The sequence below is a fragment of the Phoenix dactylifera genome, chromosome 2 (genome assembly GCF_051530095.1).
Source record: "Phoenix dactylifera cultivar Ajwa chromosome 2, Ajwa_hap1_PhDact_Kaust_v1.1, whole genome shotgun sequence".
Taxonomy (NCBI): domain Eukaryota; kingdom Viridiplantae; phylum Streptophyta; class Magnoliopsida; order Arecales; family Arecaceae; genus Phoenix; species Phoenix dactylifera.
The window spans coordinates 47,952,798-47,968,311 of NC_143191.1; the positions used below are offsets into that span (position 1 = coordinate 47,952,798).

At 42.1% G+C, this 15,514-nt stretch overlaps 2 protein-coding genes across 3 annotated transcripts in view; one reads left to right on the top strand and one right to left on the bottom strand.

The window, feature by feature from the left end:
- The window catches only part of LOC103717115 (U4/U6.U5 small nuclear ribonucleoprotein), a 5,212-nt gene extending 972 nt beyond the window's left edge, over nt 1–4,240 (bottom strand). The window contains exon 1 of the mRNA XM_008805378.5: nt 3,458–4,240. Within this exon, the coding sequence (XP_008803600.2) occupies nt 3,474–4,121 (648 nt within the window). The 5' untranslated portion in view covers nt 4,122–4,240 and the 3' untranslated portion in view covers nt 3,458–3,473. The remainder of the gene's footprint in view (nt 1–3,457) is intronic.
- A 7,472-nt stretch (nt 4,241–11,712) lies between these two features.
- Nucleotides 11,713–15,071, top strand: LOC103717114 (putative receptor-like serine/threonine-protein kinase At5g57670). 2 transcript variants are annotated; one of them, XM_008805377.6, is made up of 7 exons: nt 11,716–12,159; nt 12,261–12,515; nt 12,645–12,802; nt 12,866–12,945; nt 13,066–13,201; nt 13,311–13,460; nt 14,752–15,071. In XM_008805377.6, the coding sequence occupies exons 1-7, from the start codon at nt 11,937–11,939 to the stop codon at nt 14,917–14,919; spliced, it is 1,170 nt and encodes a 389-aa protein (XP_008803599.2). In that variant the 5' UTR covers nt 11,716–11,936; the 3' UTR covers nt 14,920–15,071. The 2 variants fall into 2 exon arrangements, with proteins under 2 accessions (XP_089785236.1, XP_008803599.2); XM_089929110.1 differs by having other exon boundaries at nt 11,713–12,159; nt 12,645–12,945.
- Nucleotides 15,072–15,514: the final 443 nt, after the last annotated feature.

The window sequence follows — 15,514 nt, forward strand, 5'->3', positions numbered from 1 at the left end:
GCTACAGAATATGTGCTAACATATTGGATTTTCTCTGCTGTAGCTAGCAGCCCTACTCTTTCTCATCTAAAACTTGGTGTAGTTGTAATCAAGTGTTATTTGTGAACACTTCTTGATATCCGGATTTTTGTATGGTGGAAGGTTTGGTACGTGGATTTTCAAGTATCTAAATTCGGGTTATTGGTGTCTTTGATGTCATCCATAGCCTATTATTTGTTTGAACAATGTATTGGTTGCTTCTGCTATCCATATGGTTCGATGTACAGGTTTCTTGATTCCTGTTTTGTGGTTCCTATTTTGAAGTAGATTTTAAGTGTTGAAATAATCTGCGTTTGGCCAACAAATAATTAAAGTTCCTGTCCACTAAAGAGTAGATTTTAGTAAATGTATACATGAAATTTTGGTCAACTGTGTTTCCATCTTGAACATATCTTTGGCCTAGGACCTATAACTCTGGTAGCTGATGTTAGTTACACCCTCTACCAAATGGTATAAATAGGCATTTCCTCTTTAATCCACTAATACCATATCATTTTCTGCTTTTAGCTCAAAGTACTTCAGTAGATACAATGGCTAAAAATTCCACCTTTAAGGGTGGTTTCATCATAATAATTTTTTTAGTAAATTAAATTGACCCCCCTCAAAGTTTAGGGTAATTACAAATTCCAACACAACATTGCAGAAATATATATTCCACTACATAACTTTTGCTATGTGCATAACACATAACTCCCTACCATTATCTTTTTGTTAAATAAGCTAACGGACATTGCTGCCATCATCACTCGCTAACCTATTTAAGTCTTAAAATATCTTATATTCTTTATCTTTATTATTTTCTTTTTATTTCATTTGTTATTTGAATTTTTTTTCCAAACTTCAATTTTTTATGTTTGGCCAAATTATTCCCAAATATCGAATTTGTGATGATGAATAGAACTTAATCAAAGAAGTATGCTTATTAAAATCCAAGATATTTACATATAATTTACCAAATTTGGGCTTTATGAGCTCATTTGTGTCATGTGGCTATCTATGGCTACTGGAATCTATGGCTGAAAGCAGGTATGGCCCATCTCTAGAATCTGGTAAATTATGTACAAACATCTTTGATTTTAATAAGCATACTCCTTTGGTTGAGTTCTCTTCATCATCACAAGTTTATTGTTTGGGAATAATTTGGTCAAATATAAAAATTTGAAGTTTGGAAAAATTGAAATTACAAAAGAAATAAAAATAATAATAATAATTAAGAATACAAGTTATTTTAAAACTCAAATAGGTTAGAAGTAGAGATGTCAGTAAGGTCCGCTATCTTATTTAACAGAAAGATAATGATAGGGGGTTTGGCAAACATTTCCAAAATGTGGGGTGGGAAATTTGTAATTACCCCAAACGTCGGGGTGGGGGTAGGGGTGGGGGGCATCTCTGTAATTTACTCTAATTTTTTAATTCATAATTATTCATGATATACTCAAGCTTGTCTCATCCATGATTTAACTACTTTGCCTATACCAATGCAGAAACTATCAAGAACTATCTGCTTCGTTGGAGCCACTCAGCTAGAAGTGGCAATCTGTAGAAACTAGTACCCTCAACCCCAGAGCAAATGATGTTGCCAAAGAAACATAACAGTAGTTAGAAACAAGGTCCTCTCAAAATGGCCCAAAGAAATGTGTTATATAACCACAACAAAGTACCAATTGAGTTGTGAACTCATATTCCTTGCTAGAGAGTGCAGGAAACCTATCAGCATAAACACCCCATTTTTAAAGTACAAAAAAATACGATTCTACAATTTCCATTGCATGTATCTTGATTTTTGAACCCATCCTCCTAATTAAAAATTCTATTACCACATCACTCACAATGGTTTGTGCCCTTAATTCCATCCTTTATTTCTGAAACTTCACATGAACTCTCCTTAATGAAAGCCCAATCCTTCACGTTTTGTTAGCCTACAGGGTTCAACAACTCTCTCTCTCTCTCTCTCTCTACAAACATAGATACATACTAATAAACATATATGCATAATCAAGTTGCAAGTTATAATTCTACCTAGCATCTTAATTACATAAATCTCTAAAGTGATATAGAATTCAAACCTTGTAGAAACCAACAACTTCTCATATGATATTAGCAAACAAATGTATAATTTTTCTGAACTAATGGATCTTTCCACATGAAAATTCAAAAATCTAATTATATGCAACTATGTAAATTGATTTTATGCATATACATACATATAATATATTTTTCAAGTTATATATACATATTATTTAAGATATATTTGACAAGGATCAATATCTAATATGGATACTATAAGGAAACAACATATGATTTGAAGTATGTGTTTCCTAGGTTCCATAATCAAATAATTTCTGGAAAGTGAAAATAAATATATAGATCTATTCATAACTAACAAGAGAACAAGTCATTTACTTTGTATTTCCTTGATTCTCAAGACTGGATTCCTCTTTCAAAATTCTTCTACCATCTAACTTGTATATGAAAATATTAATATACAGCTTGCTTTATTTTCCATGGTATAATGTTATTACACAGATTCCTAACTGGACCCCAGTAATAAATGCTAAAAATCTTAACTTTTCAGGATACAAAATTGATTAGATACTGAACAATGCCCTAGGACCAAGAAGAACTGCTTTTAACTGTGCTTCAATGTACAAACTCGTGAATACATCAAATTGAGCTTGTCTAATGTTTAGGGCTTCTAAGCAAGTCCATACAGTATAAATCATTAAAAACACTTAAACACTCAAGTGTATAAGTTGAACTCTAGTTGCATATATGTTCAAAAGTCCTAAGCCTGCTATCGAGGTTTCAAAAAATACATTTGACTAGGTCTGACTTTGCTGAAAGATATTAAAAAAAATAAAAAATATTATAGAAAAGTAGCCCATCCATGACAGTGCAATGCTCAAGCATTAGACCTTTAGTGTGTTGCTGAACATCAAGACAACCATATTCTCAGACATTGATAGTGCCTCTTGCATCAAGTTCCCATGAAACCATAAACACCACGTCTTGAACTTCGCATCATTTGGTCTCAGGATAAATGCATCAAAAATTCCTGCCGATCTAATAATCAATATCAAACATCCTCTGGGTTACTCAAACAAAATACACATAATTTTGATAATGACAGAGAGAAAGTAAAAAAACCTGGTGTTCTGCAACCAATATTTACAGCTAAAGAACTTCTTATATGGCATCATCTAATAACGTTTTTAAGTCTTCGTTAGGGTATAGACTATATGAAATTACATACATATGTTCCATTATGTTTCTACAAAATGTTCCCAGAAAATAGTCAATTTAGAACGTATTAATTCGTGAGTTGTACTATCCAATTCAACATAAGAACTACCTTACAGGATATTTAAAAGAAGGAAAAGAAAAGAATCCAAAACTAGGGCATCAGGAAAACCCAGACCTCCGGCGTTCCGATTCTACCGGTTCGTTTCCGAGGGCAATGGGCGGTTAAATCCGCCTCTCCGATTCATGTACTGCCTCGGCTGCCTCTTGCTGACCGCCCGCACCCCACTCACGTCGGCCCCCGCCACGGGCTTCCCCTTCGTGGAGTCGAAACCCATCGGGATCCCCAGCTTCTTCATCATCTCCAGCTCGTCCGGGTCCGCGTCCGTGGGCACCGCGGCGTTCCCCTCCGCCGGAGCACCGCCATCGGGGGCAGCGGCACCGCTTCCCTTCTTCTTGCGCTCCTTGGCGGAGCCGTCCGCGGTATCCAAGGGGGCGGCCGAGCGGTGGCGGTCCCGCTCGTCGTCGCTGCCCTCGCGGCGGCGCTTGCGGCGGTGGTCGTCAGGGGAGGGGGAGCGGCGGTGGTGGCCGTGGCGGCGGTGGGAGCGGTCGGCCGAGCGGGAGCGGGATCGGGAGCCGCGACGGGGGTCGGGGGAGCGGGCGTGGTGGCGGCGGTCCGGGGAGCGGGACCGCTTCCGGTGGTCGCGGTCTCTGGTACGCTCCCGATCCCGATCTCGGTCGCGGTCGCGGTCGCGTTCTCTATCCCGTTCTCGGTCGCGGTCTCGGTGGCCGTAGAGGTCTCGATCTCGAAGTTTGTCCTTCTCTCTTCGCCTCTCCGCCATATACTTCCCTCTCTCCCCGCACTGCCGCGGTGTAAGCTCCCCTACGGAGAGAGAGAGAGAGAGAGAGAGCGCTGGAATCTTGAAGAGGTTTACCCAGGCGGCATAGCCTGCTACCGCTGTGAACCTACGAAGGAGGGCTTCCGTGCGATGAGTTCTTTAGAGGATTCAACCGTCGATTTCATTGAATCCAGACGCTAGAATGGGAATCGTTCGGCCGGCTCTTTCTCTGAGCACAAAGCACGACACGAATCAAATGGATGGATCGCCTCCCTAACAAACCTGGCCAATTGGAATCGGGTCGAGCCCCGCATTCACAAGACCGATCGATCGCCTTCTGTAGCGCGAGCCCTCGATCTTTCATCAAGATTTGTGATATGTGCGGGTCACCTAGGATGCGTGCGCCGCTAGGTTCCTGTCTTCCATGGATCCATCTTGGGGCGTTCGGCAGGCGACATAACCCATGAAATAAGGCACAATAACTAAGAGCTCATTTAGTTCGCGGAAAGCATTTTTTTCTTCTAAAAATATGATTCATGCGAAGCAGATTTTTAGGAAGAGAATGCCTAAAAAAATACTTTTGGTATGTTTGGTTGACCATAAAAAAGTGACAGATTTTCAAAGTACTTATGTTTGGTTGGCCATCCACTTTCTGGACGAGGCCACATGCTGAAGGGGGGTAACGTCCATCTAATCTGGAAGTAGGTGTTTGAGCGAGGTGTCCGAGCGAGTCAGGGAAGAAAACTACTAGTTGGTTATGTATAATTCCTATTATGCTCTTAATAAAAATTAAGTCTTTAATACCTCTTTAATGCTTCTTTAATATTGAAGGGTCTTTTTGGAAAAAAAATAGAGTGATTTCCGCTTCATGGAAAGGTAATTTTTTCATATTTCTCACGGAAAAGACTTTTCCATGAAATGTAGGAATCATGTTCTCATGGAAATACAACTTTTTTGTGTCTCTCTTTTGAAAACTCAACCAAACAAGAGGCATCTAATTACTTTCTCGTTGACCATATTTTTTCTTCTTTTTTCTCGAACCAAACGAGCCCTAAGAAGTGACCAAGGCATACAGTACCTTGTGAAGATATAAGGGGGGCCAAACACTATATTTCACTAAAATAATAGAATAGCGTTGTACCATGGAATAGAAGGAAACTTATTCTACTTAATAACCTTTTTATTCTTATGTCTTCTTTAATTTAATCTAAAAGTAGGAGGGTAATTTTGCCTTTTTCACAAAATTCAAATATATCATGAATTCTAATGCATTTTATTCTCTCTGTACTTATTTCTTCAACCAAACACCAAAATCCAACTATTTCATGGCATGAATGCCATTCCTTTAAAATACAAGATATAAGCCACTAAATTTTTATTCCAGCTTGATGAATAACCAGAGCAGCATTGATGTCAGTTTCAATTTTCATTCTGAGTCTAACATTATTCTGTATGAATTGGGGTTTGCTCAATGGAAAAATTCTTTTGCGCAGCAATCAAAAGTTCTTGATTCCTCTTGGATGTGCTTAATATATGCGGGTCTTCCTTACCTCTTTCTAAAAAACTATAATATTAAACTTTCATACAAACAACTAAATTCTAATGGGAAAAAAAAAAAACAAAAAGATAAGATCACGCAGTTTCTATGAGAACATAACACATTTATTAAGTTATTATCCAACGCACTTGTGAAAGATCTGTCTGCAAAAATGATTTGTCTTTGTGTAATGGGATATTGGCCTCACAATAGTTTCTGTGGGCTTGGCCATGTTGATCTTTGGGTCTTCAATCAGGCCAAGGCCTATGATTAATGAGATAACCCAATTTAGCCCGGCCTGAAATTTATATAGTGTGTAATATGGACATATATGCCAGGCATACATATTTCACATATATGGTAAAAATATATGACATTGTTGCATGTTATACAAGTAAAGGATATTAGTTGTTTTATGAAGTATTTTTTTTTTAATTAAGCTTTGTATCGATTCATATTTGGAACTACAAATATATGAAATGAGGAATAAAAAAGCATTCGTCATTGTGAATTTTAATCTATTATTAGAAACAGAATTCTAAATTTCTTCTGTTTTATTTCATAGATTTTAGAGAAGAGGTAGAGGAGGTATTGGAGGAGGAGATGGAGGGAGAGGGTGGGGCTTTGGTAGGCTCAAGACTATGTTAGATAAAGAGAAAGAATGAAGGACAAGGACAGTGACAAAATCTAGAGAAAGAGCACGACATGTTGGAAGAGAAGATGGCGGTTGAAATAGATGGAGCTCAGATGAGACTGGGTTAGATAGAGAGGAGAGGTAAGACGACAGTGGGGTTTAGAGAGGAGAAGAAAATGTTATAAGAGGAGGAGGTGGTTGGAGTGGAGAAGGATGAGAAGAGGAGAAAAGAGTGTATTTTTTAATAAATAAGGTATTTTTGTGATGGCAAAATTATCCTTTATGATGCTGTCTTAACAACGTTGGGTACTAAATATGGTTCGGAACTATATTTAACCATTTAATCAACTTCATGACTACTTTAAAACCTTTTAAAGTTGCGAAATACTAAGTAAAACTAATCCTAAGTTGAGTGGATGTTCAAATATTTGTTCCTATTTGATTTGGTCTTAATTCATGGAGCAACATATCAAGTCTAGACAGATCAATCGAAATACGAACAAACTCAAGCTTACATATCACAAGCCAGTCCAGAAGGCTAATACCACCGGCATGAAGCATATACTAAGTAACAACACTGAAATAGCGTCGAATATTTAGGCTAGAGGGAAAGATACACAAATATATATAAAAAAAGTTCGGAAATAACTGAATAATTAAAATATAAGAAAATAGACACAAAACAAGATAAAGCATCAATGTCTTTATACATTCATGGAGGCGCCACAAGCAACAAAAAGGAGAGTTGGTTTGCTGTTGTTGGGGGGAAATCCCCAAGTCGTACTGCCACGGAGGCGCTCGGTCAAGAAGCGCCGACCGGAAAGACGCTCGGCCAAAAAGTGCCGACCAGAGAGCACCAACCAGAGGGGTGCTCGGCTAGAGAGCGCCGACCGGAAAGGCGCTCGGCCAAAGAGCGCCGACCAGGAGGATGCTCGGCCAAAGAATGCCGACCAGGAAGACGCACGACCAGCGGACGCCGACCAGAGAAGCGCTCAACTAGAAAGCGCTGACTAGAGACAGCGCCAAATAGAGGCGCTCGGCTAGAAGGTGTTCGCCCAAAGGGCGCCGACCAGGAGTACTCGAAGCAACCCCGCCACAGGGCGCCCCTCTGGGCGACCAGCTCTGCTCGGCACCCTTGCCGAGCCGATGCCTTAACTAATACTCCTCTCCGCCAAGCTTTCTCGAAAGGTCCGGCGGCTATACACGCGACTCTACTACAGCCTGCCACTATCTCCAAGCCATCAAGGCATAAGATCTCCGCAGGTATTCGGCACGACCTGCCATTAATGCATGAGACTCCCTCAAGTCTCCGATGCACTCAGTCATTTAATGAGCACGGCCCAAGACGATCTCCGGATCACTGAACCATCAGAGCGTATGGCTCTCCCTGACCGCCGGTTCATTCGGTAATAAATGCACTTACCATCCACGGACCCCAGGCCCACCACAGCCGGCGGTTCAACCACTCCAACAGGTCCGATCGACCGTGACAACTCCCTGGTTCCGGTCTGAGTCGGCCTTATTTTCTACTACGCCATTAATAGGCCAAATCGTGCCCAATTATCACAAAAGAGGACAAATTCCCCTGTCACTTCCCGGGTAACACAATATCCCTCTATAAAAGGGAACCTGGGGGAAAAAGGGGGAAAGGGGATTGAAACACAAGAAAACAGCACAGACACGATTGAGGACATCATCCTCTTCATCTTCTTTATCTTATCCAAATGCTCTCCTGCTTGCTCTCTCCACATACTCCCCCTCTGACTTAAGCATCGGAGGGCCGGCGCCGGGGAGCCCGGCCACCGGCTTTTTTGCAGGACAGGACAGGACTGGACGCACCACCCCTCTTTGCTCTCTTCCACTCCCCAGCGGAGGACGCGGCCGGCCGGCGCCCCGCCGTCTGCCCTCTCAGGCGCCGAAGCTCCTCCTTCCCCGGCTTCGCGGCGGCCCCGGGTCCAATTTCCAGCAACAGCTGTCGTTATAGTTCTTCAAACAATTGATAGATAAATGGATAATTCTTCATTAACATGGTCAATCTATAATAATTGAAGGATTTTTTTTTAATGACAAGTACCATTCTTATAGCAACACCTCAGGCACCATTTTGATGGAATATGAAGGAGAACTGAGACGCGTGGATGTTAGGAACCGACTCGAACCTAATCCAAGCCTGCAGAAACATAGAAAATCTGGGCTATCCAAGCGGAGTGATTGCAACCACTCCTTTCTAATTTAATTACCCGAAGCTTTAAATTTTTCACATGCGAGCAGACACGCGTGCGCCTCGGCCGGCGGCCCGAGCAATAAATTTCCTGCGCTCCTCCTTACCCCCACCCTCTCTGTTACTCCTGCTCTCATTTATTAACTGCTACCTTCTCTTTTTTACTTACCGCACTTTTAGACGGAGAGAAGACCGCCGGCATCGGCGAGCACAAAAGGCAAATCAAACATTCGAACCGAGGAATTCGTGAGACCTTCGAGAAAACGCAACCCATCACCGTTACCGTTACGAGCGCCCTCCCCTTTTCTCCAAACTTCTTCATAAATAATGTCGCGGGAAGGCGTAGCGGCAGACGCGGATCGGTTTAAAGGGAATTTGCATGCAATAATCTCGGTTTTGGTTTTTGAGCCGTTCGATTGAATTTCTTAATAAAAAAATTAATTTTTTTTATATAAATATTTTTCTAAATATCAAATTTTGTATGAGCATCTTTTCAAAACTGGTATTGACATGCATATTTTCGTAAAATACTTTGTTTTTGTACGTGTACATGTTGTGGTTCAAATTTGGCCCGAAGATGACCGTGCCGGTAGAGCCGAGGGAGCTACCGGTGGTTGGAAAGAGAAGACGGGAGCCACCTCCCGCGCGACGGCTGCGAATCTGCACAAAGCCTCACCGATATTTCCAGTGAGAGCCCTCCGACGATCAAGTTAGAGTGGGATAAAGTTGGTCCAGCCAAAAGTTCCTTAGAAGTTACCTGACCGAGCTATTTATAGCCTCGGTAGAGTAGCCCAGATGGCAGAGGTACTGTCAGTTTTCATCATGAGGAAGCGTGGCTCTGAGCCGGATGGCGCACAGCTTTGGTTGGCTGGTGACGTGCAGTACTGCCCGTTCTTGAGAACAATAGGGTGTTAACAGTCACGACATGGTATAGTCAGAGTAGTCAAGATGCCGTCTGACTGCTGTAGGCTGATCATGGAGACATGACACGGTAGTGTGGTGAAGTACGACCATGTAGGTGGGCGTAGGCCCGCACATGGGTGCGGTCGTTGGTGGGGCCAAGCTTGTTAAGTAGTCGCGTCATGCGTTTGACGGGGTTAGCTTGGCGGATGCTGGGAGTAGATTGGCTTTCTAAATCCCGAGGCATGCTCGGTGGAGCCCTCCGAGCTCAAGAATCGGAGCGTACTACTGGGGTAAGCGCCCTGAGCTTGGTTGGGGCGGATCGGCAAATGTGCCCCGAGCTTAGTCGGAGGAGTCGGCAAATATTTGAAGTTGGTGGTGGAGCTTTCGGTGGAGTCCCGAGGACGAGCTGACCCTAGGCTGAAGTGAAGATTCAGCTGATTGTCGTTGATGTTTACTGGGCCGAAACTGGACGACCTTTTAGTTATGGGCTGAACGATTCATTTTTTCTCATATCATTATCCATGCCATCTAATGCCGTTAAAAAATTAACGATTTTAAATTAAAATGGCTACAATATTTTTAATGGGTAGATGTGAAAAAAAAATTTATAAGACGATTAGGACAAAAAAATAATTTCAAATTATTTTATTTTATTTTTAATTAAAATAAATATGGTTTGTATTAACGGTGTTAAAAGAACCGTTATATTAGAGATATTTGTATAAAAATAGTAGTTTATAAAAATATAAAAATAAATATACATTTTAAGAAGATATCTATGTAAATTTAAATTTTAAAGAGAGCGTTTATTAAAAGAAAATTTAAAAAATAAGACGGGTCTCTCGAGTGGGCGGGCGGTCCAGCTGTTCACCCACCGCCGTCAATTGGGTGGGGCATCACCTACGAAAGGTGGGTGATCGGAACAGGAACTGGGCCCCGGCCTACTGTTGAGTTCCAACCGTTGATTTAGTTTGCGGGACCCATCATGGACAGCGGTGGGTGAACCAGAAGGGACCATCCGGGTCCCAACTCCCAAGCCCGGCCGGTTCTTGCAAAAGGCTACGAGTAAATCAATCGTAGTGTCGTACGGTGGAGCGAGCGAGGAGGCGGCGTCGTTACATTCCACCTACTACGACAGGCTTTTAATACGTGGTCGCCCCTGTTGCCGTTCTGTCCGTAATCAAGCAAACAACGCAACCGCAGCACTGTAGCATCCATCTGTCAGGATCGCCCACTTCTAAAATCTCATCTTAAAAAAAAATTATCTATTTTTTTAAAAATTTATGTAAATATTTAAAAATTTTTTAACAAGTAACTAATATAAAACTAAATACGTATCTATAGAAATCCTCGCAAATTTAATGGCTATTGACTTTTGAAATCAGCTTTGCTCAACCAGCTGGTCAGCCGAACTACGTTCTAAAGTTTAGCATACATTTAGCAATCATTCGGATGCATCTGAAGATGTTATGGATGATATTATTGGTAGATAAGAGCTTGCATTATTGTTGGTTAGTTAAATTGACGGGTATCATTAGATTTGCTACTTATTTGGTATTTGGTTTGGTTTTAATTTTTCAAGAGGATTTGCACTTAGGTCTAACTCATTTAAATTGATTATTAGTTTTGGAATTAATAGGGTTACATTTGGTCGTAGTTGGGTGATATCTAAATTGCGAGGACTGAGCTTGAGATCCCACCACCACATGTAACTAGGTACGAATATTATAGGCTTTAGCTGTTAGAGCAGGACCAACCTAATCCATTTGCACCTCATGGCTATTTCAAAAAAAAATCGGATACTTGCATAATTAACGCGACCAAACCCATTGGCACCTCTAATTAGTTGCCTACCCCGAAAACAACTAAGGGCTTTGGCCCCTCTATTAAATACAGCACCTTGGACACCACATAATGTGATACAAAACATGTCATCAATGGCTGGATGAGATAGTTCTCGCTGATGGGTCCCTTCAATATGTTTACATTCTTCCATCAGACCATTTTTGATGGCCAAGTGCAACATGTCTCCAATATTTTAATGCATGATCAATGATAAGCACTGCATCAGACTCTGAAATAGTTTTGGGATCTAATCTAATTCTACCATACTTCAATTTCCCCCCTCTCTTCCCAACGGCTAATAAAACACCTCTTGATTCGTATGGTACCTTTTCAAATACCCCTTCTAAAATTAATACCTGATGTTATTGCTTTGGAAAGCTTCCGTTAGCGTACAGTCTTTTGCCGTTCCGGGCCTTTAATGCCATTAAAACTCGCTCCCAGCCGTCCTCCCACAATCGCCCATTTGGTTCCCACCGGCTGGGTCTCCTCCTTCCCCCCTCCCCCTCTGCTGTTTCCCTTCCCTGAATCCCTCCCTCCCTCCCTCCCCTTCGGTTTCCAAAGTACGTTTTCGAACAGAACATCTGATAAAAGAGGGAGTAAAATCTGTCTCCCTCTCTCTCTCTCTCCCTCCCTCTGTCTCCTGGTTATCTTCTTGCAGAGCATTTGGCTGCTCCTAGAATGCGGCACTTGCGTCTTGGCAGCAGAAGTTTCAAGCGCCTTCTCTCTGTCTCCATGGGAAAAAGGAGAAGCGTAGAAGGAAGTCCGGAGGAGCGTGGCTCGCCTGGGCAGGATGAAGGCAAATCCATGGAGCCATCGCAGGACGAGAAGCCGCCTCAGAAGCCGAGTTGGAGATGCTTCTCATACGAAGAAATCCACAAAGCAACAGATGGTTTCCATCAAGGTCTGCGATTATGCCCTCCCCCCTCTCCATTGTAACGAGAATAATACATTTTCTCAGCACTTCTCTAATCTTTATGTTCTTCTGGCATTGGAATCGAGCAGATAATCTGGTCGGCAGAGGGGGTTACGCCGAGGTGTACCGGGGACTGCTTGAGGACGGGCAGGTGATCGCGGTGAAGAGGCTGACGAGAGCTTCGACCGATGAGCAGAAGGAGAAGGACTTCTTGCAGGAGCTTGGGACGATCGGCCATGTCCGGCATCCCAATGTCTCGTCCCTCCTGGGCTGCTGCATCGACCGTGATCTTCATCTTATCTTCGAGTTCTCTTCGCATGGTTCCGTCTCCTCCAATCTGCATGGTAGCAAATCTAACCATAAAAGCCAACAGTACTTGCGTCTGTTCTCCAAATTCATTCTCCTTGACAAGATCCAAGTATAGGTGGATTCGAGTCTGGTCCCCATCTTCTTTTTTTTTTTTGCTGTTGTAGATGAGAATTCGCCACCAATGGCCTGGAAGCTCAGGTACAACATTGCTGTGGGTACTGCTCGTGGGCTTCATTATTTGCACAAGGGATGCCAAAGAAGGATTATTCACAGAGATATCAAGGCCTCCAATATACTTCTGACGGCGAATTTCGAACCTCAGGTACCAGGCAGGGCCCCTCTTTCCCGTCCTCAATTGATCCTCAGGCTAACTTCGCCATCTCAGATTTCAGATTTTGGGCTCGCGAAGTGGCTTCCATCGGAGTGGACTCACCGCGCCGTGGCGCCAATTGAGGGGACATTCGGGTTGGTGATCTATGAAACTTTCTCCCAAGTTTTGATGATATATATATACATTTTACGTGAAATGGTATATATATATATATATACACAAGCAACATCTTATGGAGCTTGTGATATTGCTAGGTGTCTGGCACCAGAATACTTCATGCATGGGGTCGTAGATGAGAAGACTGATGTCTTTGCTTTTGGAGTCTTCCTCTTGGAGATCATATCAGGGAGGAAACCAGTGGACGGGTCTCACAGGAGCTTGCTTAGCTGGGTAAATATCTCATCCAAACCTGGATTCGTCCTATATCCTTATGGATCATCTCTTTTAAATTTAAACTGAAGGTGGCATCTTCTCCACTAAATTAGCAATACTGGCGCAGGCAAAACCTTATTTAAGTGATGGCACGACACAAAAGCTGGTGGATCCGCGACTAGAGGAGGACTGCGACATGGGACAGTTGAAGAGGCTTACCTTCATAGCCTCTCTCTGCATCAGGGCGACTGCGACATGGCGTCCATCGATGACCGAGGTACTGCGTTTGTTTCAAGTAGGTTGCCCAATAATTCCTGACAGCATGTTTAGATATCTTCCTCGTATTCATAAAGATGCACACCACATGGTTGAAGAGACATAATAATCTACCAAAATAAGCATGTACTGAAATAATTATTAGAGAAACATATAGCAAAATGTAGTATGATGCTTAAAAGTTGTGAAAGATCAACAAAGCCAACTAAATGTAGCATCAACATCGGCACGGAACAAGAAAGGTTCAGCAATGTTTCCCTAGAATTAATAAGGAAACCTCACAAGCTGGTGAGCTTTTTGTGTTTTTGTCATAAGGACCTCACTTAAAAAGGCTAAGCGAAAGATATTTTTTTGTATTTCTTAGTCTCACAGGTTTCAACTATCTACTTGTATACAGACATACATACTTATTTTATCATCAAAAAGTTCTTTCTTTTAGCTGCCGTGAAGCCTTCACTTGATCGGGGAACTAGTCGCAGATTCTAGTATCAAACTGCATTTTAATAATCTTGCCACCTTGAAGACAGAGTTAGTTCCAAGACATGAATCACTTTGTTAATGTGTTTGGTAATATACAGCTTTCCCTTGCGTAATTCTGGATCTTTAATTTCTCTTTTCCTTGACTAGCTCCTAAATCTCCTCTTGATTCTTCTGCCAGATGTAATTACCAGTGCATGACAAAAGCAGAGTGTAACAGGGATATGTTTATTTAACAAATTAGAGTTTTGGTAATAGACTATGCTCAAAGGCAACTTGCAGTATAATATATTCTTCCAAATATCAAATAATCGAAAGTCGCAAGCATTAGAGAGCATCCGTATACCATATTAGCTTGCGTGAATGGGCTCCATGCAAGCACCAAAAAGATAGAAGGGTGAAAGTTACTATCATCAAACAGTGTCCTGATGGCACGCCTTTCTTTCACCCTTTTACCGGGTCTACTGTTTGATAAAAATGCAACTTGTGGTGTCCTGACAAATCTATCATGTGTCGTTTATATTCAGTGAGACCTTCCACCCTCTACTTTGAAGTGTAGGAACCTTGGATACCATGAGCAGTTCTTGCCTTTTCCCCCATTTTTTGCACTCTCGTGACTCACGGGATGCTGCGGTTGCAATAGCTTTGCTTGGCAGTTTGGAAATCTCAAGTCAAGACAAAGCTTCAGAAGATGCCATGCCCAATATATATATATAAATCTAAGAGAGAGGTTTGAGTGCAGTAATAGTTTAACCATCCCATGGCATCATATTCATATAACACAACTGTTGCTAATAGAACATGGATGACGACAGGTATTGGAACTATTGGAGGATGGCGAGATGCTGCAACAAGATCGATGGAAGATGCCTGAAGAGGAAGAGGAGGAAGATGAGTTCTTGGGCTTCGATGATCTCGACGATGAATGGGATGAATGTGATACCCCATCATCCTCTTCATCAACGAGAAGCTCCCAACCGTAACTAGTATTAGATAATCTCTCTTAATATCCTAACCCCATTTGAGTGGGGGGGAGGGAGAGAATGTACATAACTACTCAGTTGTAGCAAAATGGGATTATATTGCCCATTTGTATATGGGCGTGATTTAATAGGTCGAGGCCCTTCTATCTCAACGCGCGCGCTCTCTCTCTCTCTCTTATTTTTTATATAATAACTCTTGAGTACAACCTGCTAAGTTAAAAGCAACAAAATGATACAAATGAGAGGGAAATCTCAATGACACTAGTCCAAAAGATCTCTCCAGCATGCCGAGCTACATGGATAGTGACCCAGTCCGCAGCTCTATTTGCCTTTCGATACACGTGCATTGCTTGAAAAGAAGCCAAATTCTTGACCAGTCTATGAGTCTCACGAATCAGTGAGTGACCGTCTCCGTTGGTCAGCTCTCCGTATCCAATCAATCATCGTAGTGGAGTCTCACTTGAAACATATCCTGTTTGCACTCCGTATCCAATCAATCATCGTAGTGGAGTCTCACTTGAAACATATCCTGTTTGCACTCATTATCTTCTTCGCATAAGAGATGCCTTTTCATGCTGTTTGGAGCTCCGCCTCA

Coding starts and splice junctions, on each gene's coding strand:
- LOC103717114 (XM_089929110.1), top strand. CDS start 11,937: ATGCGGCACTTGCGTCTTGGCAGCAGAAGTTTCAAGCGCCTTCTCTCT. Junction 12,516..12,644: donor CGTCTCCTCCAATCTGCATG/GTAGCAAATCTA, acceptor TTGCTGTTGTAG/ATGAGAATTCGCCACCAATG. Junction 12,946..13,065: donor CCAATTGAGGGGACATTCGG/GTTGGTGATCTA, acceptor TGATATTGCTAG/GTGTCTGGCACCAGAATACT.